At 39.7% G+C, this 19740-nt stretch overlaps 1 protein-coding gene across 1 annotated transcript in view; it reads left to right on the forward strand.

Annotated features, from left to right (window-relative positions):
* Rbpms (RNA binding protein with multiple splicing) overlaps positions 1–19740 on the forward strand; it is a gene marked incomplete in the record, with an annotated part of 155824 nt that overhangs the window by 70470 nt on the left and 65614 nt on the right. Inside the window, 3 exon segments of the mRNA XM_005398470.2 lie at positions 13224–13301; positions 16317–16355; positions 17264–17326. Of these exon segments, the coding sequence (XP_005398527.2) occupies positions 13224–13301; positions 16317–16355; positions 17264–17326 (180 nt within the window).

Here is a 19740-nt window from a genome sequence, read left to right on the forward strand (position 1 = left end):
CAGGTGGGCCTCCGCAGCTAGTGCGTGGTGTGCCAATTGTGTCATTGCTTGTGTGTGCCGTGGTAGTTCTGAATTGTGCGGCAGTGGCCTGCCTGAGGGCCGGTGCACGCCGGCGCACGCTACCGCAGCACCTTCAAGGCACCTTCGAGGCACCTTCAAGGCACCTTCGAGGCTGGGGGCTAGCCCAAAGGCCGGCGCTCCCCGCTGTGCAGCTTCCCGGGAGCTGGGGACCCTCGTCCCGGGCTCCTGCGAGGCTGGGGCCCCAGTAAAGCTTTTTAATTTGAGATTTTTGTAATTTATATGTACATTCTAAGAAGTACTACAGAGCTAGCATAGGCCCTTTGCCTTGTTGCCCCCAATTAGTATCTTGTAAAACAGTAGTATAGTATCACAACAGAAATTCGCCTTGATACAGTCCACTAATTCATTTTGATTTTCTCTGTTATGTGTCTGTGTGTTTTGTTGTTCTATGAAGATTTACCACAATAGTAAGGTTTTAGTCAAAGCATAGTTACAATATCATCACACATCACTTCAATATTTATTACCTTTTCCCTTTCGCATTTCTTTGGTAGGAATGTCTAAACCAATTAGTCTTTTTAAAAGAAATGATCTAGGAACAGAGTGAAGGAAAATGAGAGATTTGTCTTATCTGACAAGTGTTGAATAAGAAAGAGAAAAGGATTTTTAAGAGGGTGATGTGATGGCCAAAGTGGGATTTGCCCATGACTCTCTAAAGAAGTAGAAAGAAATGTGGTATTGAAAAGATTTTGAGAAACATTATTGGGGTTCAAAAATAACTAAACTTGTTCCCTTTCTTGTGCAGACTGTTTTCTCTCTTGTCCACTTTAAGACAGTGTGTAAGTTGTATGATAATGTCACATGCAGCCAGGCTTAGGGTTGTATTGGTACGTGATGCCTTGATGCTGTAAACCCTCTTAACAGAGAGAACATTTTCCAAGCTCTTACGGTGATATCAAGCACTAAATCCTACGTACATTATTTGTATTCATACATTTAATTCTTTCAACAACTGTAATTACCCCAGAGTGAAACAATAAATACTATTTCACAGTTTCTGAGGGTCAGGAATTTAGGAGCAGCTTAGGTAGGTGGATCTCGCTCAGACTCTCATATGGTTGCATTTTTAGAGGATCCTGCAGTCATCTGAAGGCTTGACTGGTGCCTGGGACATTTGCTTCCAATACATCACACTCCCATGGCTTTTGGCCAAGACCTCTATGTTACTTATGATGTGGACCTCTCTATAGAATTTCATAACTATCATCATATTGTGACAGTTGGCTTCCCCCAAAAGTGATCCAAGAGCAAATCCTTAGAAAGCCATATTCCTGTTTTGATCTAGTTAATAAAAGCCGTCCAGTGTCACCCTCTGCCATAACCTGTTCATTAGAAGTGAGTCACCGAGAGAAGTCACCAAATGAGGAGGAGGGTAATTAGTTCTACCTCTTGAAAGAAGAAATACCAGATGATTTGTGGACTTATTTTAAGATAAGGAAAGTTAGGAATGTAGAGGGTGTGTGTGTTATCTACAGGGTATACCAAATAAGTGAGGTGTAGAACCAGGATTTGAATCCCAGCAGCCTGGCTCTGAATTTTTTTCAGCCATATTCCTTGAGCACTTAACCTCTTCAGTGCGTAAAGCCACAGTTTGCCCTCTGGGTCTGGATCGCTTTTGGTTTTGTATGCCCATTATTTTATCCCTTATTTCCAGTACTTTGCCTCATTTATTTAGTTCATTCTGTAGTTTCTGATTACCTCCTGCCGAGTACGAGGGTACTTACCACTGTCATATGAGGAAGAACTTTCAGTATGAAGGTGAGCCGAGCTGGCATCAAAGAATTTTAAACTGTATATTGATTGGGTAGTTCTCTCAACAAATCTTTTCCCCACAGTTGTCTAGTTTTGCAGTTTGTTAGTGTATTGTGGATAGTAGTGCAAACTAAAATAGGTGGGGGCTGGGGACATAGCTCAGTGGCATAAGCACCTTCCTGGCAAGCTCAAGGTCCTGAGTTCTATTTCCAGTCATTCCCCCCCACCCCCCGCCCCACGAAATAAATAAACTAAAATGGGTGGTAGGGTAAAATTCTTCAAATGGATTTACCTACTGATCAAATCAAAAGCAAAAGATGCTTCAGAGCCGTGAGCAGTGCTGGGATCTTAACAACCCCCGCCCCCCCGCCTCCCCCCTCCCCACTTAAGCCACCATGAGTAACTGTGCGCTCTGAGTTTTTTCTGAGTAGTTTGGTGAAGGTATAATGACTTTTTCCTTTGAACAAATCTGAGTTGTAAAGGAGCACTCACCCAAAATATAAAGAAGGAAAGAGGAAGTCTGAGAATTTTGATAAGATCTTTTTCATGTTTTCTGCTTATCTTTCATTTTGTCCTTCCATGGGAAAGTCTGTTTTGTGGTGATCTTTTGACATCTTTTAGCTTTGGAGTATTCTGTAGGATTAAAACCATAAGGGCAAGTATATTTTTGGGAATTAGGATGCAGGTTTCTGTTTACAATATACTGGGCTAATATACACATTTTTAAACTTCAGGTTTTAGCCCTGGAAACAGTGCGTGTGAATGAAGGGCAAGATTTGGCCAACCAGGGTTGAAACAAAGCAGACCCCCGGAAAGAAAGTTGGTTAAAAGTACTAAGAAAGCCAGAGTAGGGTACAGGTAGGGTAAGGATTAAGTGGTAAAGCCTCTTGCCTTTTTATAAGGAATGTCCTTAACACTAAAGACTCAAAAACTGTATTTTGTTTGATAGCACTTAAGTGACTTGCTTAATAATGAAGTTACATTCTCTCACATAGATGTAGTTTCCTGTCTAGACTAATTAAAACTCCCAATTCCTGATTTCTTTTAACCCACTTATCCTTGTTTCTGACAGCACTAAGGAAATTGGTTAGTAGTGAGGTGGTTAATAATTAGTTAATATTCAGTGCTCACCTGTATAAATATTTCTTACATATACCAATTGTGGTGGATTAGCTAATGGTCAACCTGTAACACCCAGCTGAACTGAATCAGCGTGGTTCTGGGTATAGAAGGCCGACCTGAATATTGTTCCCAACAGCATAAAAGAACTGGAGGGGAAGATGGTGAGCTGTTGATTCTCCTGCAGAAGCCTGTCATGCTGATTTTTCCTGATAGGAACTCGGCTGTTCTCCTTGTCAGAGGGGAGCATGGCTGTGGTTCTCTTTGTGGGAGCTCTGGTCCTTAGCTTGAGCATTGCTTCCTGGCTCCAGTGCAGATCTCTCAGCCTGGCGGCACAGACCCTTCACCCCACTGGCCCAGACTTTCTAGCTTCCACCACTTGCCTTGGGGCCTTCCCAGTGCAGATCCCTGAAACAGACTTTCATGAGGCATTGTTGTGGGCTCTAGGCCTCCAGGTGGACTCATGGAGGGCTTGTCATGGGCTCTAGGTCTTCAGCTGGACTTGTGCAGAACATTACCATGAGATCTAGGCCCTCAGCTGAATTCTTTGGGTCTCTAGTGCAAGAACAGATCTCTTGCAGTCTTCTGCATTTGCTCTTCGGAAGAATGTTATAAAATAATCTTATAAATTATGTGTCCTGTATTAAATCTGTTCCCTGGAAACCCTGACTACAATACCATTGCTGTCTAAAACCCTAGAAAACTCTTAGGTTTTTTTTTTGTTTTGTTTTTTGTTTTTTTCTCCTTTTAGATGAGAAATGGCCAGCATTGGACTTTGTCTTAAGAAATACTATCAAAGGGGGACTTATGAAGCAAGCTCATTATGGATTAGTATTTGATTGGGCTGGGATAGGCTTCTCAAAGATTGAACATGGTGGCATGGTAAACTCAGTGCTAACTTGTTGTCTCCACTCCCTGTGTATGTTCTGAAGAGTGCCCATGCTTTGCATGAATGAGTTTATGGAACACTGTTCTCTTCCATATGTGCTTCCATTAGCCTTTTCTCCTGATCCTTCTAGAAACTTATTGATGACCTTTGCATAAAGCCAGAGTATAAGTTTGGTTGTTGTATAGATTGAATCAACCACCTCAGCAGCACTTAGGACATACCATAGTGGAGCTCTCAGAACAAAGGAGGGGTTGTGTGGTAAATTGGTGGCTTTTGCCTTTGCAAAGGAACGTGCAGTTTCCAGTTTAAATCTAATAAAATAAACCTGGATGCCTGTAACAACATCATAGCAACCCTTTTATCCTATGGTTAGTTGATCCTTGGTGCTGTAGCAACCTGGCTACCTGAGTGGAAACGTACCTTCCCCGGGAATGGGAAGAGCACAGGCCTTAAGTCCAGTAGGTGGTGCTTGTAGGCAGGGAACTTGAGCACCTGCTCCATCTTGAAGCTCGTGCCAACAAGAAAGTGGAGCTTCACTGAAGACTGGTCAGATTCTGTTGGACTACAACCAGATTAAATGCCTGGGAGACCATTTAAGTGGTTGTGGTAACCCATTTCCATGGTGGCAAGACACGAATAGAATACCACACCAAGCCAGCAGAGCCTTCTTTGGAAATGAGATGATCATTAGTCCTCAGTGAGGTCCAGTCTTGAAATTTGGTATTTAAATTGGTGCCTACGAAATAAGCAAAGAACTGAAACCACTTACACTTTATTTAAAAAGTGTATTTAACCAGTGTATAAAACATACAAGAGCAGGGCTCTGCCTCTACTCTCTTGTGTATTAAAACAACCCTGTTCTTTGGAAATTGTACTGCACAGGGCAGTGGAGCTCTTTTTAACATCCCAGTTCCTGAAACCAAGTTTACCTTACATGGTCTCTCAGAAGAGAGATGGCAGGCAGTTCATTGGATGAATTCCTCTGTTCTTGGCTTAGTGGGAAGAGGGACAGTCATGAAGCAAGAATACCCCACTGACTAACACCAAAGTGGTCCATGGTTCTAGAGCTGGACCTTTCGGTCACTAGTCACCCTTCGTTGTTAGATTGTTATTTATTTTAGAGGTAAGTATTGAGAAATACTGACTGGTAGTCAGAATTGAAATGTGAAGCAAGTCACATGAATGTATATTTCGCTAGATTAAGCTCATTCAAGCAGGAGAATAAGAAAATTTCTAAGGACAGAGCTGGACTGGAAATACCCAGTGTTTATATTTACAATTGGAAGGAGATACATTTTGGTTTCTGTTTGTTTTCTCACTATTTAATTTGTTTCTTGAGTATTGCTCCATTCTATTTCTCTTAATGTCAGGCAGATAGCCGAGCTCTTACATAGCATGTTTTCTCATTTTAAAAGTTGTGGTATGTGTTTATAAATATCTGAATTTCGACTGTATAAATATTTAATTAAGAAGAATATTCTTGATAGTTCCACTCTCTTCTCCACTATTAATGTATAGGTAATTTGGTATATGTTCTTTCTATACCCTTTTCCCTATACCTTCCGTTTATCTCACTGAAAGATAAACTGGGGATACAAATTTTTCTTTTCCAATCATTTTTTTTTGTACACGTTTGTAGTACATAACGTTTACATTCCTTGTGTAGAGTTGCTAGGTGTACGTACGACATCTTAATTCCTTTTTTAATCCTCTGTCCCTCCCTTCTCTCCCCTCTATCTCTTCTCCCCTTCCCTTGGAGAAAGATCTGTCTCCCTGCTTCCTGTTTTTTAAATTTAGTTATTTTTTTTTTTAAATTTAGTTATTTATAATTTGGGTTTGTCATGCAAGAGAAACCATGCAAAACTTGTTTGTGTGTCAGACTTATTTCACTTAAAAATATGGCCTCAAGGTGCCCCATTTTCTACAAATGACTCCAGTTTATCTTTCTTTATGGCAGAGAATTACTCCATTGTGTGTAAATGCCACATTTTTTTTATTCATTCATCTGCTGATGGACGTGCAGGCTGTTTCCAAGATTTTAGCTACTATCTATTCTGCTATAATCATGGGTATGCATATACATATGTATTACAGTAATATCATGTCTTTAACTCTTTCAGGAAGATATCTAGAGGAGAAATAGTTGAGTCCCATGGAATTTCTAGTTTAGTTTTTTGGGGAATCTCTATACTGATTTCCATAGTGGTGGTTCTAGTTTTACATTCTCACCAACAATGTAGGAAGGATCTTTCTTCTCTCCAACCCAGCCAGCATTTCTTGTATTTGATTTCTTGATGACGGCCATTGTTTCTGGGGTGAGATGGAATCTCAGTGTTGTTTTAATTTGCATTTCTCTGATGACTGATGTTGAGCATGTATGTATTTATTGGCCATGTGTACTGAAGTGTCTCCTCATTTCACTTGCCCAGTTTTTGATTGAGTCCTCTATTTAGGAGGGGGTCTAATTTTTTTAGTTCTGTATGTATTCTAGATATTAGTCTTTGGTTTGAGGGATTGCTGACCAAATTTCTTTCCCATTCTCCAGGTTATCTTTTCTCTCCATTGGTTCTTCTTTCTGTTGCACAGAGGTTTTTTAATTTGATACGCTCCTATTTGTTGATGGTATTATTTTCTCTGTAACCTGGGTTATGTTCAGAAAGTCCTTACCTACACCTACAACTTGAAGAGTTTTACCTATTTTATCTGCCAGGTGATTAAGTGTATTTTATCTGCCAGGTGAGTGGATTTTTTGTTTTTGTTTTTGTTGTTTTTTTTCTTTTGCATCCTCTATTCTGTTCTGTTGGTCTTCATGTCTGTTTTTGTGCCAGTAGGAGTCAAGAATATGAAAAACTTCTAGTGTTTGCCCTTCCACTTAACAATTGTGAGGCTTTTCTATGACATTAGATACAAATATCTAGTCACTATTTATCTAGTCACTAAAATATGTCATCACTATTTTAAATGATAAGTTGATGAGTTTCAGCATCTTCTTGAGGCACTGTTAATTATTAATTTGCATTTATACAAATTAGATTTATTTATACATAAATATGTTTAATTATGAGTTGAAATGTGAGAGGTTTTATTACTTACTAACCATAGGGCCGGGGATATAGATCAGTGGCTCAAGCACTTGCCTGGCAAGCCTGAGGTCATGCGTTCCATTCCTGGTACCAAAAAAAGCAAACCAAAAACCAGATATACTAACCATATAATAGTCACTCTCTTTGCCCTAAAAGATGTACATAGTTTAAAGTTTTTGTGGTTTTTGTTTTCTAATCTATTTCAGTCTATGCCTTCATTTTTAAATTTTTCTTCTATGATTCTGATTTTTTTTGTCCCAATCCTCTTTTCTCTCTTCGGAATTTTGTCACATGACTAATACTAATGTCTTCTGCCTTTTTGTCACATATGAATATTTGTCAGTTGATGTTGTGATAACTGTATGATCGTGGATAATTGTGGCTGGGAAATTCCGCCATTCATCTAATTTCCCTTGTCATCACCAGATCTTTTGACAGGTGGACACTTGTTTCTCCAGGGATACACAGTGCCATTCTGTAGATTATTGAATCGGTCAGGAGATAGTGTGTGCTCTGTGCCTAGGACTGCTACAAAGTGCAAAGAACCTTTGGACTCTAATCCACTTCTGTACCCAAAGGAAGACTTATTCAAAAGAACAATTCAAACATACAGCACTTTTGAAAGCTGCTTTTGAAGCCCTCATTTATGGGTCTGAGAGTGATACATTGAGAACAAACTTAAGCAATAGGTGAACACTGACACACCATCATGGGTTTTACTTTTTTTTTGGTCTTTTTGAGACAGGATCTCACTGTGTAGTTCAGGCTGGCCTTGAGCTCACTTTGTAGCCCATGCTGGTCTCAAACTCACAAGGATCCTCCTGCCTCAGCCTCCTGAGTGCTGGGATTACAGGTGTGTGCCACCACGCCTGGGGGTTTTACTATTTAAAAGGTTCCAAGTGTTTCAAATACAGTAATTAATGGGTCTTTGGAAAGTAAGAAAGTGCCTTTCTCTATTCTCAGAGTTTTAAAGGAACCTCAAGGGGCCAGCCTAGGAAAGCTAGAGATGATTCTTAAAACCTTGTTATAAGAAAACTAGAACATACACAGAAAATGGCCGTAGTCTTTGGACACTGTATGTTTGTCTGGTAGGACAACTGGTTAAAAAGGACGTGACTACTTTCTACCACATACCCATGTTTTGAATCAAGTACTTTCTCCACTACCAACACAAAAAGGCATGCTCATTGTTTAAAATAGGGCCTTTATATTTCGTGGTGTGGTATTTTTACTATCTATCTATGTCAGGGGAGCTCAATGCTTTTACTTTGTTGACTTGGAGGTTATTAAATGAGAAGTTGGCCACTGAAATGTAGCTTGTCTTTTCTGGTGTGAGCTGGTAGTGCCGGTTACGAAGACATGACCAGTATTATCCAAAATCTGTGTCTTCTGAGTAACGCTGAGCCAAAAACGTGCCTTTCTGTCCTACTCAGGCAGTGTCTATGGCATTTATTCTTTTAGTCTTGTCGGAACAAAAATGAAGTTCAAGGTTCAGCCATAAAATCCATTAGACTCTCTTGGGATTTATATGTCAGCAGCTTCATCTCCTGAACTTCTGTGAAGCATGCGGTGTCCTTGACTAAGAAATGTGTTTTCCTGTGTATTTTTTAAAGTAAACGTCTGCACATGTTAAAGGCATAGTGCCAGACCCATCTGTGTCCATAGATGCTACTGCTCAGCTAAGGGCTGCCCTGGGTAATGATTTGACCTAGTATGAAGTTCATTTGGGTTCATTTATTTGTTATTTTGGGAAAGACAGTTGTGTTGTTGTTGTTGTTGTCTTTGGTATTATGTGTTTATCTCACTCTTTGGGTTATTATTGGTTATTTTGTGACTGAACTAACAAGCTTTGTGATACGGTCATTTGCGTATTCAATTTCCTTCAGAGGGTAACTTCTGTGCAGGTTAGAATCCTGTCTTGTCTTTATGATTTCCATAGACCTTAGCTAAAACCCAGAATGCATTGCTCCATAATGGCTCAGGTGGTGCGTACCATACTTGACTGTACAAAGACTAAGGGAAAGAAAATCTTTTCAAATATCCCATTGATTCAAGTCTCCAGTTGCCATAAAGAAGCATGAATTAAATACTTAAGTTTTTTTACTCATTATCTGTGTTATTTTTTAAACCTAGGTGATTTAGTTTCCTAGTCTGAGGTAGCCTATGAAGGATTCCAAACACATTATGCCCTTGGATTTAAGTAACCTGTAGTTGGGTTCAGAAATGTAATCTAAATAGTCGATAATTATTTCCTCTTATCAGTCTACCTGTTCTGTCTGAGGAGAGAGCTCTCTTAATGAGAGAGATTAAATATTCTGGCAGGTTTCTTTTTAGAGATGTGGTCTCATTATGTAGTTAAGGCTGGTTTTGAACTTACTGTGTAGCCCGGCTGGCAATCCTTCTGCCTCAGCCTTCTGAGCGCTGGAATTATAGGCCTGTACCACCACACCCAGTTCTGACAGGTTTCTGAGACAGTGGCGGACTTTAAGCTTTGCTAGATTTTAGAAAATGTCACTCTTGTCCACGTTTAAATGAAGTGCCAGGGGTGACTCCGGTTGGCTTTGAGTCTTTTAGCATCTGTAGGTAAGTAGCAAACTTGGATCCACCAGGAGCTTGATCCCCACCCCACACCCACTTATAGCAGTCTTACTCAGAGACTGAGATAAGAATCTCTGACATCTCGTTCTGGAATGTTTACATAAGAAAGTTTCCTCCATAAACTTTTATAATTTACTTTGATACAAATATTGACTTTTTTCCCCGTTTCCTTAGGCAAGCCAGGTAATAAATAGAGGCAATTCTTAATCTTACAAAATAAACTTAACAGTATTTAATCTGTTTATTATAGAAAAAAAAACCATGAGTATACTGATGAAAAACATTAAAATCACTGTTATTCCACCACTCGAGGCTAAATCATATAAACCCTTAGATATATATCTTACAGTGTATTTTTCCTCCAATATGTATGTTGTATATGTATGTATGCTGCTTTACAGAATAAAATTGAACCACATGTATGTTTTCTTTGAACATGATTTTATTGGCTATGTAATGCTCTTGTTATGTAATCTAGATAACTCTTACATTAAGTAATCTTGGTTGATAATCCTCACATTTCTAGTGGGTTTTGTTGGTAGATTGCTTGACTTACAAGTTTGTGTAAAATCTTTTTCTTTAGAACAACCCCCTGCCCTGTGTACCCCTGGCCTTTCACATGCTAGGCGAGCATTCTGCAACTGAGCCCCTGAACAATATTATAAACAGTAGTTTATTTCTAGGCTGATTTCCAAATTCTGATTGATACCTGCCCCATAGCTAAGGTACAGTACCAGACATATGTTAGTCCAACATTTAAAGCTGTGCGTCTGCTTATCATGTTATTGCTGTGGAAATCTCTGCAATCAAGTCAGCACCTAACAGAGCAGCAGGGAGTTTAATGGTAGTCCCTCTGTGCCCACACCATCCTGGCCAGAACAGCCGGGTGGAACAGACAGTGTTCACTTGGTACATCATGGGAAGAGAGGTGGTGGTGGGGCACCCTGGAAAGCAGGAATCCCTCATGGTCAGTAACAGCCGTAGTAAAAATTCTACTGGCTGGTACTATGCCGGACATGATGAGCACTTCTATAATCCCAGCACTCAGGAGGCCAGCCTGGGTTACTTAAGTGAGCTCAAGGGCAGCATGCACTACATAGGGAGGGAAGGAAATGAGAGAAGAAGGAAGGATGGATGGACGGATGGACGGGTGGACTCTGCCCCAGAACCTTTCTTACCTGTGGCAAAGACAGAGCAAAAGCAAAGGCAAAACATAAAACAAAAAACATCTTAATTTTTCCACCAAACCACACAGTTGTTCTAAATGCACATAGAATATTTAGCATGTTCTGTGCCATAAAGCAAGGAATAGTACAGTTTTTAAAAGTTAGGCACATATCTACAATATGTAATCATTCTACATTTGAATATCCAGAGGTAAAGTGTGAAGTCCATAGCAAATGTTCATAGCTGTTTCATTTACAAAAGCTCAAAACTAGAAATAAGTTAAATGTTTATCAGCAGGTGCTATGAACATCAAACTGGTATATCCATGCAACAGAGTACTCAGTAATAAAATGTAATAGGATCCATTTAACATGAATAAATGTTTATTTTAGGTTAATGTGAAAAAATCCAGACAAAACGAATACATACTCTCATTCCATATGTGTAAAACTTCTAGGACTAATCTTCAGTGACAAAAAAAATAGATCAGTGATTGCCGAGGTTTAAGGTATAGAGGACGATGTTGGGGGAGGTGTGCAAGGAATGAGAAAACTTCTGGAAGTGATGGATTATCTTAACTATGATGGTTTCGCAGGTTATATGTACATCAAAAAGAAGATTTTCGTCTTTCCATGCATAGAAATTACACACTTTGGAGGTGTATAGTTTATTATATATCAATTATACCTCAATATAGCTGTTTAAAGTATAAACAGTAAAAAAGGCAGCCAGAATTCTGACATTCTGCTGTGTACTGTGAAAGGCCCTGGCTGATTTGTACTTCTGTACAACTAGAATCAATGGAAAGTATTAGGAATCTCGGAAATAGTCTCCCTATTTCTCACAGAGGAATTTTTAATTTATAATGTTAGTTAATTTTAAGGTAGAGTTTTGCTTTGTGGTCCAGGCTCGCCTTGAACTTGCTGTGTAGCCTAGGCTGGCCTCAAAGTCTGATCCTCCAGCCTTAGTTTTCTGACTGCTGCGAATACAGGCATGCACTACCACGCCTGGGCACAAACATCTTTTATATTAGCATTATTAACAGTTGAGTGTTAAATTTTCTTTAAGTGGCAGCATGATATCTAAATGAGCTCAGTCACATTGTATTGGCTTGGACAGAGGAACAGAAAATGTGGTAATGTTAATTCTATGGCTCCCCCTTGCCTATTTAATCAAAATCAGATTTCTGAGCCGGTGGCTTTCAGTGTGCCCTGTGGTTTGGCCTTACGTTCTCTGTTCAGTCTTGGTTTACCCTGGCCCCAGAGTGCAGTGTGTTCTCCTGTACCTCACTGCCTTCTTCAGTACTTTTCACTGCCTCTGGTTCTTACCCATCTCACCTTTCATCTTTTCTCTGGTAAAATCTTACCTGCCTTTTAAGTTCCCATTTCGATGCTAATATGCTTTCTCTGGTCTCTGTAGGTCCTCTGTGATGGCTGTGTTGGTAGGAGTTAGTTTGTACCCTACACCTTGCACTCTGTTATGTCTTAAGTGACTTTCACAGTGCCGCCTAGCAGGCACCTTGTATGTATCAGGCATCTGTGATGGTGTGCAGTAGAAGAGCACAGTGGGAGCAGCAGTCAGTGAAGAAAATAGGCAGATTTGGTTGTGCAGTCTGGCTTCTATTTATTTAAATGTGTTGGGCTTGTTATTTGTACCTGTACATGTATTTATTTTTCTTTCTTTTTTTTTTTCTTTTCTTTTTTTTTTTCTTTTTTTGGTCTTTTTGAGACAGCATGTTGCTATGCAGTTCAGGCTGGCCTTGAGCTCACTTCGTAACCCAGGTTGATTTCGAACAACGATCCTCCTGCCTCAGCCTCCCGAGTGCTGGGATTACAAATGTGCACCACCACGCCCAGCTATTTTTCTTTTTTTTATTAGTACGTGTTCATAGTACATAATATTTGCATTCATCGTTGGAAGTTGGAACATATACATAACACATGTTAATTCTTTTTATTCCCTTTCCCTTCTGCCCCCTCCATATCTTGTTTCCTTTCCCTTTTGCAGAAGTTTTTCTCCCTGCTTCCCAGTCTTTCATTTATTTTATTGTAATGAATATTGATGAGACCCAGTACCAAGACAAGCAGGAGAAGCCAAATTTTTACTTTGTTTTTGAAGCCTGTGGTATGACCACTTGATTAGTTCAGAGGAGTGGTAGATTGACTATCCTCGTGACATATTTTCTTATGCAAAGTAAAATGTATGGAACCTCCCCACATCATGTAAAATGTATGGAACCTCCCCACAACCCCAGATTGTAGAAATGGGCAGTGGCTAGTTGGGAAAGGGAGAGGAAGTTCATAGCTTTAGATTAGCTGGACATAATTCCCTCTGGCTACATATAGAAATAACTATGTGAGAGTAAGAGTTAACTGGATGGTATCCTAACATTGGGTATTCATTGTGTCATGAAAAGAACATGAACTTGATAAGAGTCATGAATATTTGGAGAAACGTGTTTTTGAGATTTCACTTGAGAGCTGGCCTCTGGATTGTCCACACCCTTGCTCACGTCTTAAATTTTGTATTTCTAGGTCCGGACCCTATTTGTCAGTGGTCTGCCTCTGGATATCAAACCTCGAGAGCTCTATCTGCTTTTCAGACCATTTAAGGTACGTTTTCTATCTTTGAGAGGTTATAAGACATAAAAAGGCTATATACTACATCATTCATGTGGGCTTTTTGAATGAAGAAGAAAAAGTTTAACAAAGTACCCTGTAAAGAGAGAGATTTTAAAAGACTAATGAGTTAAAGGAGTTGGGGGCTGGGGATTTAGCTCACTGGCACAGCGCCTGCCGAGCAAGCGCAAGGTCATGAGTTCGATTCCCGGTACCAGAAAAATAAATAAATAAATAAATAAAGGAGTTAGCAGTTGAGTTCTAGTGTACAGTCTCTGAGTGACTGATCAAACTGCCTTTGGGCCTTCAATAATGAATGTAGAGCAGTCTTACGGATGGGGATGTGGATGAGTCAGGGACATGCCCCTGGTCACGGGGGTCTCTGCTCTAGCTGAAAGAGCCTTAGTGACTCCACTGTTTATTGTACTCCGGTTGTAGAGTCTGCTCCTAAGAGCTCATGAAAATATTATAAATCACCTTTACATATTTATATTTCAAATGCAATAATGTAAGTCAAGCCCTATTGTAGGTGGCTTCCTTATTAGTTGGAATAATATTCTTGGTACTCTTTTTGGAGAAATATATAAATAGGCTTTCATGAGTTGGATTAAGAACCTGACACTATTATTTTTTCCACAGCCCAAATCCTAAGTTTCAGAGTCACACAAGATTTTATAGGATACCTTTATATGAATCAGGGGGTCTCTTTCTTGGTATTTAGTGAAATATTTAATGCATTTGCCTGGCTTTCCTCACTATGGAAATAAAGATACTTAATGTTGTTGGAAGTAAAACCTTAACAGGAAATTGGACTGGTGTTGAAAAAACCATGGTACCAAGAAGAAACTTTGAAGGTCAGCCTCTGGAGAATAAGAGGAAGCTAGAGCTCATCAGAATGTGGGCCTGGAAGGCATCATGAATTCAGGGCCCCTGTCCAGGAGGTCTGAGTTGGTCATTATGGGTGTGTTGGCAGCAGTGCCTGGCAGGAGCCACTCTTAGATTAGGCAGTGGATAATCTTGGTTTCTCATTAAAGATCTGTCCTAGCTGAGGCGGAACAGGTTGAGGGGCAGGATTCAGCTTGGTGGAAAGATGGGATAGGATATAGGAGCTGAAAACACTGGGTGAGACATGAGGAAAGAAGATTGCAGGAATAACCAGGTTCAGCTGAAGTCTAGCTTATGTGCTGGTGAGTACCATGGGCTCAACTCCACTGTGACAGCCACTGCAAGATACAGAAGTACTGATGACAGCACAGGAGGAAACAGAAAGGCTTGGTACAGGGCTGGCTAACAGGAAATGGAAAAGGAAAAAGGTGTGTGGAGAGAGTGCCAGATTTATAAAATTTCCTGAGCTGCTTCTGCAGGGCTGAAAGGTATAAAAGGGACAGATTCTGTAAATTATGAATTCTTTTAACCTAGTTAATCTTCCTGACAAAATATTGTTAATTATATATATGGGAGGGGCAAAAATGCATTTCAACAAAATGCAATATTGAGATTTTATTAGCTAGATCCTTGTATGAATTAACTCATTTTATTACTACAGTTCTGGGTTAGCCTTGCTTTTTCAAAAGACTAAAATGAAACTGGCAGCAGTTGAATTAACTGTGCTCAAGTTTACACACAAGACTAAATGGCAGAGCCAGGGAGCAAGTGTTTGGCTCTGCTGTTGCTGTTCTAAAGTGTAAACTTATATGGTTCCTCTGTAACTTGAGAACACAGTATAACCCTATCCAGTGGTACTTTAGTTGAGTGAAATATCCTTTTATCCTTTGCCTCCAAGGCCTTCAGAGTGTTGAAACCTCTGGGATTTTTAGGCGAGAACCCCTTGATGAAAGGAAGGGCCAGCAGTGTGAATCATGACTTTTCTAGCCATGAGCTTAAGGTCTTGGAGGTAAAATGTTTATAGTAGCTAATTGGTGATGGAGTTTTCAGCTGGGAAGATGTGAGCATGAATCAATTCCAACATCTCAGTATCCTACCGAGATACCTCAGTGCTAAAGTCAGGACCTTGCTACACTCCTAACAACCCTCTTTTAATTAAAGTCCCTGGCAGTTGACCTCAGTCTGCAAATCTGACTCTACCTGATGTGTGTAGTATAGTCAATCATGTCAATGGTGTTTTCCCCCCTCTGGTATCATCCATCAGTGCAAGCTACTAGCCATTGATTATTTTGAGAAATAAACACACTTTGGTAGTCTTATCCTGAGGAACCAGGGTGGGAGCAGGGGTGAAGAGAGGTGATGAAAGGAAGGGATATTTTCATCTCCTTTGAGGATGAGCTGGAGTAGAAACCCAACAGGGCAGTTTTCATGTTGCAATCAGAATACCATCATGAAAACTGGCTGCTTCATTATGTAAGCAGAAGATCACAATCTAATGCAGTATCATTGCCTTTTGGTTTTAAAGTTTTGGTCAATTGGGGCTGGGGATTTAGCTCAGCAGCAAAGTGCCTGCCTGGCAAGCGCAAGGTCGTGAGTTCGGTTCCCGGTACCGGAGAAAAACAAAAAAAACAACAACAACAACAAAAAATAAAGTTTTGGTCAATAAATTGCGACTAATATACGCTCAAATGTTTCATTGTTATTTTATAACAAGTGTATGTATGATCAGTTCAGACTTGATTGCTGATGCAGGTTATGTTATTAAGACCCCTTCCCTCTCCTAATTTTATAAAATCTCTACTCTTACCTAAACCAAGAAAACAGAAAAAGATTGTTGACAAACACCTATTTTCCTGCCATTGCATAATTTCATGGAAAAAAAATACAAGAAGAGAAATGTAGATAAATGCATTAATTTCAGGGCTTGATTTCTTTTAGGTCTCATGTATGCAAGTGTGTGTGTGTATAATCACTTTCCCAGCTAACTTTGAATGCATTTGTGAGAAGAATTAGTAGTGAGAAAGGATTCATTTTTACTTGAGCAGGATGATACTACAACTTACTTTTTTCACTAGGTTTTTTTGTTTTTGTTTTTGGCTAAACTTGGTTCCTCTTTACTTTCAGGGCTATGAAGGTTCTCTTATAAAGCTCACATCTAAGCAGGTAAGAATTCCAAAATTTTGTGTAAAGGATCCCTTTTTTGTAATTTTCTTCAGGAATGTTGATGGGGCTTAACTTTCTTTTTTTATTCTAATTACGATTGAATTTTTGTTGTTGCCTTTAAAGGTGACATTGACTAGCAGATTAGCACAGGACACTTTGTACTTCTATAATCTCCAGCTAGCATGTTTGGGAGGTGGTAATCAGTGGCAGTTCCAACAAGCTTCTTGGGTTACCTGGGTGCTGTTTTTTTCTTTTTTCTTAAGCTGAACACTTGACAATCACCTGTCTCTCTGGTTCATCAGGAATAAGCTATTTTACAGACAGCCTTCTAGATGGAAGATGTAGTGTCCAAAGGGATAAGGACCCCTATTTACTTGCAACAATACGGTTTACATACCTGATTAAAAACAGGATTTTTAAAAGGCATCTCTTAGGATCTGAGGTGGAGATTTTCACGTGTAATTTTGGACATGCAGTGAGACCATAGGGCTTTTATCATTGTGTCATTATATTCCTTGCACTTACAGTGAACCAAAAGGTGATTCGGTTCTCTTTTCATTTTAAAAGATGAAGAAACTGAGGTACAGTGAATTTGATTTAGGAAAGTAGAACCTCTCCGACCCAAATTTTCCTCTATCCCCTTATTCACTGCTGCTCACCTTCCAACCACCTCTAAATTTTTTTTTATTCTCTAAATCCCTGGCTGTGTCCTTGAAGAACCACCCTCACCATCCCTTTGATTCATGTTAAAAATTTGGCTAAGCCACTAAGTCATGATTCTTTGGTACTGGCTTTCTTATTTCTACCCATCACCTGTGGTTGTTTCTTTGTCTTAGCTCTTCAGTTTGACGTTATCTTTGACAGCTGTTTGCTGACTTTTTTTTTCATGTTTCTCTTTCTTTCCTTAGCCTGTAGGTTTTGTCAGTTTTGACAGTCGCTCAGAAGCAGAAGCTGCAAAGAATGCTTTGAATGTAAGTATAACTAAGGATAGATTCTAGGGGTTCCTCAGGAGGTGGTGGGAAATAGTAAAAATCTCTTTGGGTCCGAAATCAGATGGAAGGAGTATGGCTGCTTAAATTAACAGGGAAGGATTCATCAGTTTAATTAGTCCCCTAAGGAGCTTCTTCCATGGAATGTGATCAGGTGTGCAGATTGTTTTCATTGGCTTTTACAGAAATGTTTAAAGACAAATTGATGATGTGGGTTTATCTTAATTTAGCCCCTTTATAGTTCATGGTGTGAATAGCACTGTTTTCTCCAGAGGAGATCATAGACATCAGTATGACCAACACTGGCCTCTAAATGACCAAGCCAAGAACAGAGCAGAACCTTGACTTTTCTTATTGCATGAAGTTTTTGGGTGTGTGTGTTTGCTTCTTTGTTTTTGTTTTTTGTTTTCTTCTTAAGGCACTTGGCTTTTTGTTTTTATACAGATCATATGCTTTATTCTGATTATTAAGTATTTGCATATACTGTAAGGCTTTCCCCAAACACATTTGGCATTGTAATGTGATAAATTATAGTCAATTGTAAGTGAGTAGAGATATTTGTAGGCATCTTGTCCATCATGTGTTTTGTGGCATTTATTAGCATTACTTTAGCAGATATTTTTCCCCTCTGGTATGTTGAAAAACAAAACCATTTAGGAAACTAAGCCAAAGGAACATGGAAGAAGGCAGAATTCAGTCCCAGGGGCAGAAGTCTCAGTGAAGGTGGGCTCTAGTATGCTCCCGGCAGTTGGCATAAGCAGCTGTGACTCAGTGTTGATTAAAGCAGGTCAGAGTATCTAGGTTGCTTCCTAAAAGGCAAGTGGCCACTTGACCATTTGCAATACAAATGCCGTCGTGTAGGCTTCGGGCAACTTGTTACCAGATTTTGTGTTTCTGAGCTACCTCTGAGTGTCCCTGCCAGCTGCTCCTTTGAGCAGACCGCACAAAGGGGGTTGTTAGAGACTTGGGATTGTGATGAGTTGGGGGCCCACGGGAAAGCTTTATGTCAGTGTTTACTCAGCATAACGGTGTCATTATGACCCAATCTTATTGTCTGTAGAAACCTTTTTTTTTGGTACCAGGAATCAAACTCACGACCTTGCACTTGCCAGGGAGGCGCTTTGCCGCTGAGCTATATCCTCAGTGACCCAATCTCGAAATGTTTTTTGACTTTGAAAAGAAGTATATACTCTCAGAAAAATGGGTTGGACCTTTTTCATGCATAGCACATAGGAACATACCTTAGGACTCAAGGATCTCTTGAGGAGTCCAGAATTTTTCTTCATTTGGATAAATGACTTCTGGTCAGAACAGCTGCCTTCTCATACAGAACAAAATATAAACCAGGTATTTATCAAGCGCCAGCAGTCCACAGCCAAGCACAGTATATAATTGAATGTTTTTATATAAAAATTATTCTATGGCCTGAGGGTGTAGCTGAGTGGTAGAGTACTTGCCTTGTGTGGGTGAAATCCTGGGTTTGATCTCCATCTCCTCAAAAGAAAAAGAAAAAAAACTAGTTTATGATTTTTGCATTGCTTAGATACCACCAGAATTTACTCAGTATAACCCAGTTTTACGCTTAAAACCATAGTTTTAGTTAGGCATTGTTTTCTTTTATTCTAAGCAGGCACACATCTTTCTAAATCTTCTGGGTGCTTTAAAGTTATGTGGGATGATGTTTCCACCGCATTGTTTCCACTGTTCTTGTAAAGAAAAGAAGAGTAGTTGAGGCACATTCACAGAGCCGGCTCTCTTTGCCTTGCCTGTCGTGTGAGTTCAGAGACAGCACTGATTCACTGTTTGAAGAACAATAGGCTTCACCACTGACCTCTGTCATCTAATAGCGCAATACTCCCTCTTTTCCTTAGGGCCTGTTTTTGTGTTACTTTAAACAGAGAGCTGCCGTTTATTACTTTAATGTTTTTAAATGATGCTCACAAACTGTTTCCTTTCTAAGTAGAGTACATTTTAAATAGAGTACAATGGACATAGTTTCAGTTTTCTTTGGTGCTTGAATGTTATCAGAAAGAGAAGTTTTTAAGCCCTTTTGCCCATGTACCAACTAGCCCTGGACCACTGTTGTCTGGAGCTTGGTCTGGTTGTACGTTATTCTTTCTCTTGCGCTCAACTCTTCCTTCTCACTGTCAACAGGCTGTGTACAGTAGCGGTATCCTCTCCTTGGTCATTAATGCTTCTTAGTACTTGGGAGGAACCCCAAATAAAAGAAGTCTAACTGTTCTGTGAGTCTGTGGAAAGTCTTCAGATTTCCCTATGGAGTAGGGAATGTGGTCTTTCACCTGCTCAGGAACGGATTGTGAATGTAGAACATTTACTGAGCTCCTGGCCTATCTCTTTCTTGACATTTTTTTTTTTTTTTTTTTTTTTCTCCGGTA

This window comes from Chinchilla lanigera, unplaced genomic scaffold, assembly GCF_000276665.1.
Source record: "Chinchilla lanigera isolate Chin_1 unplaced genomic scaffold, ChiLan1.0 scaffold00062, whole genome shotgun sequence".
Lineage (NCBI taxonomy): Eukaryota > Metazoa > Chordata > Mammalia > Rodentia > Chinchillidae > Chinchilla > Chinchilla lanigera.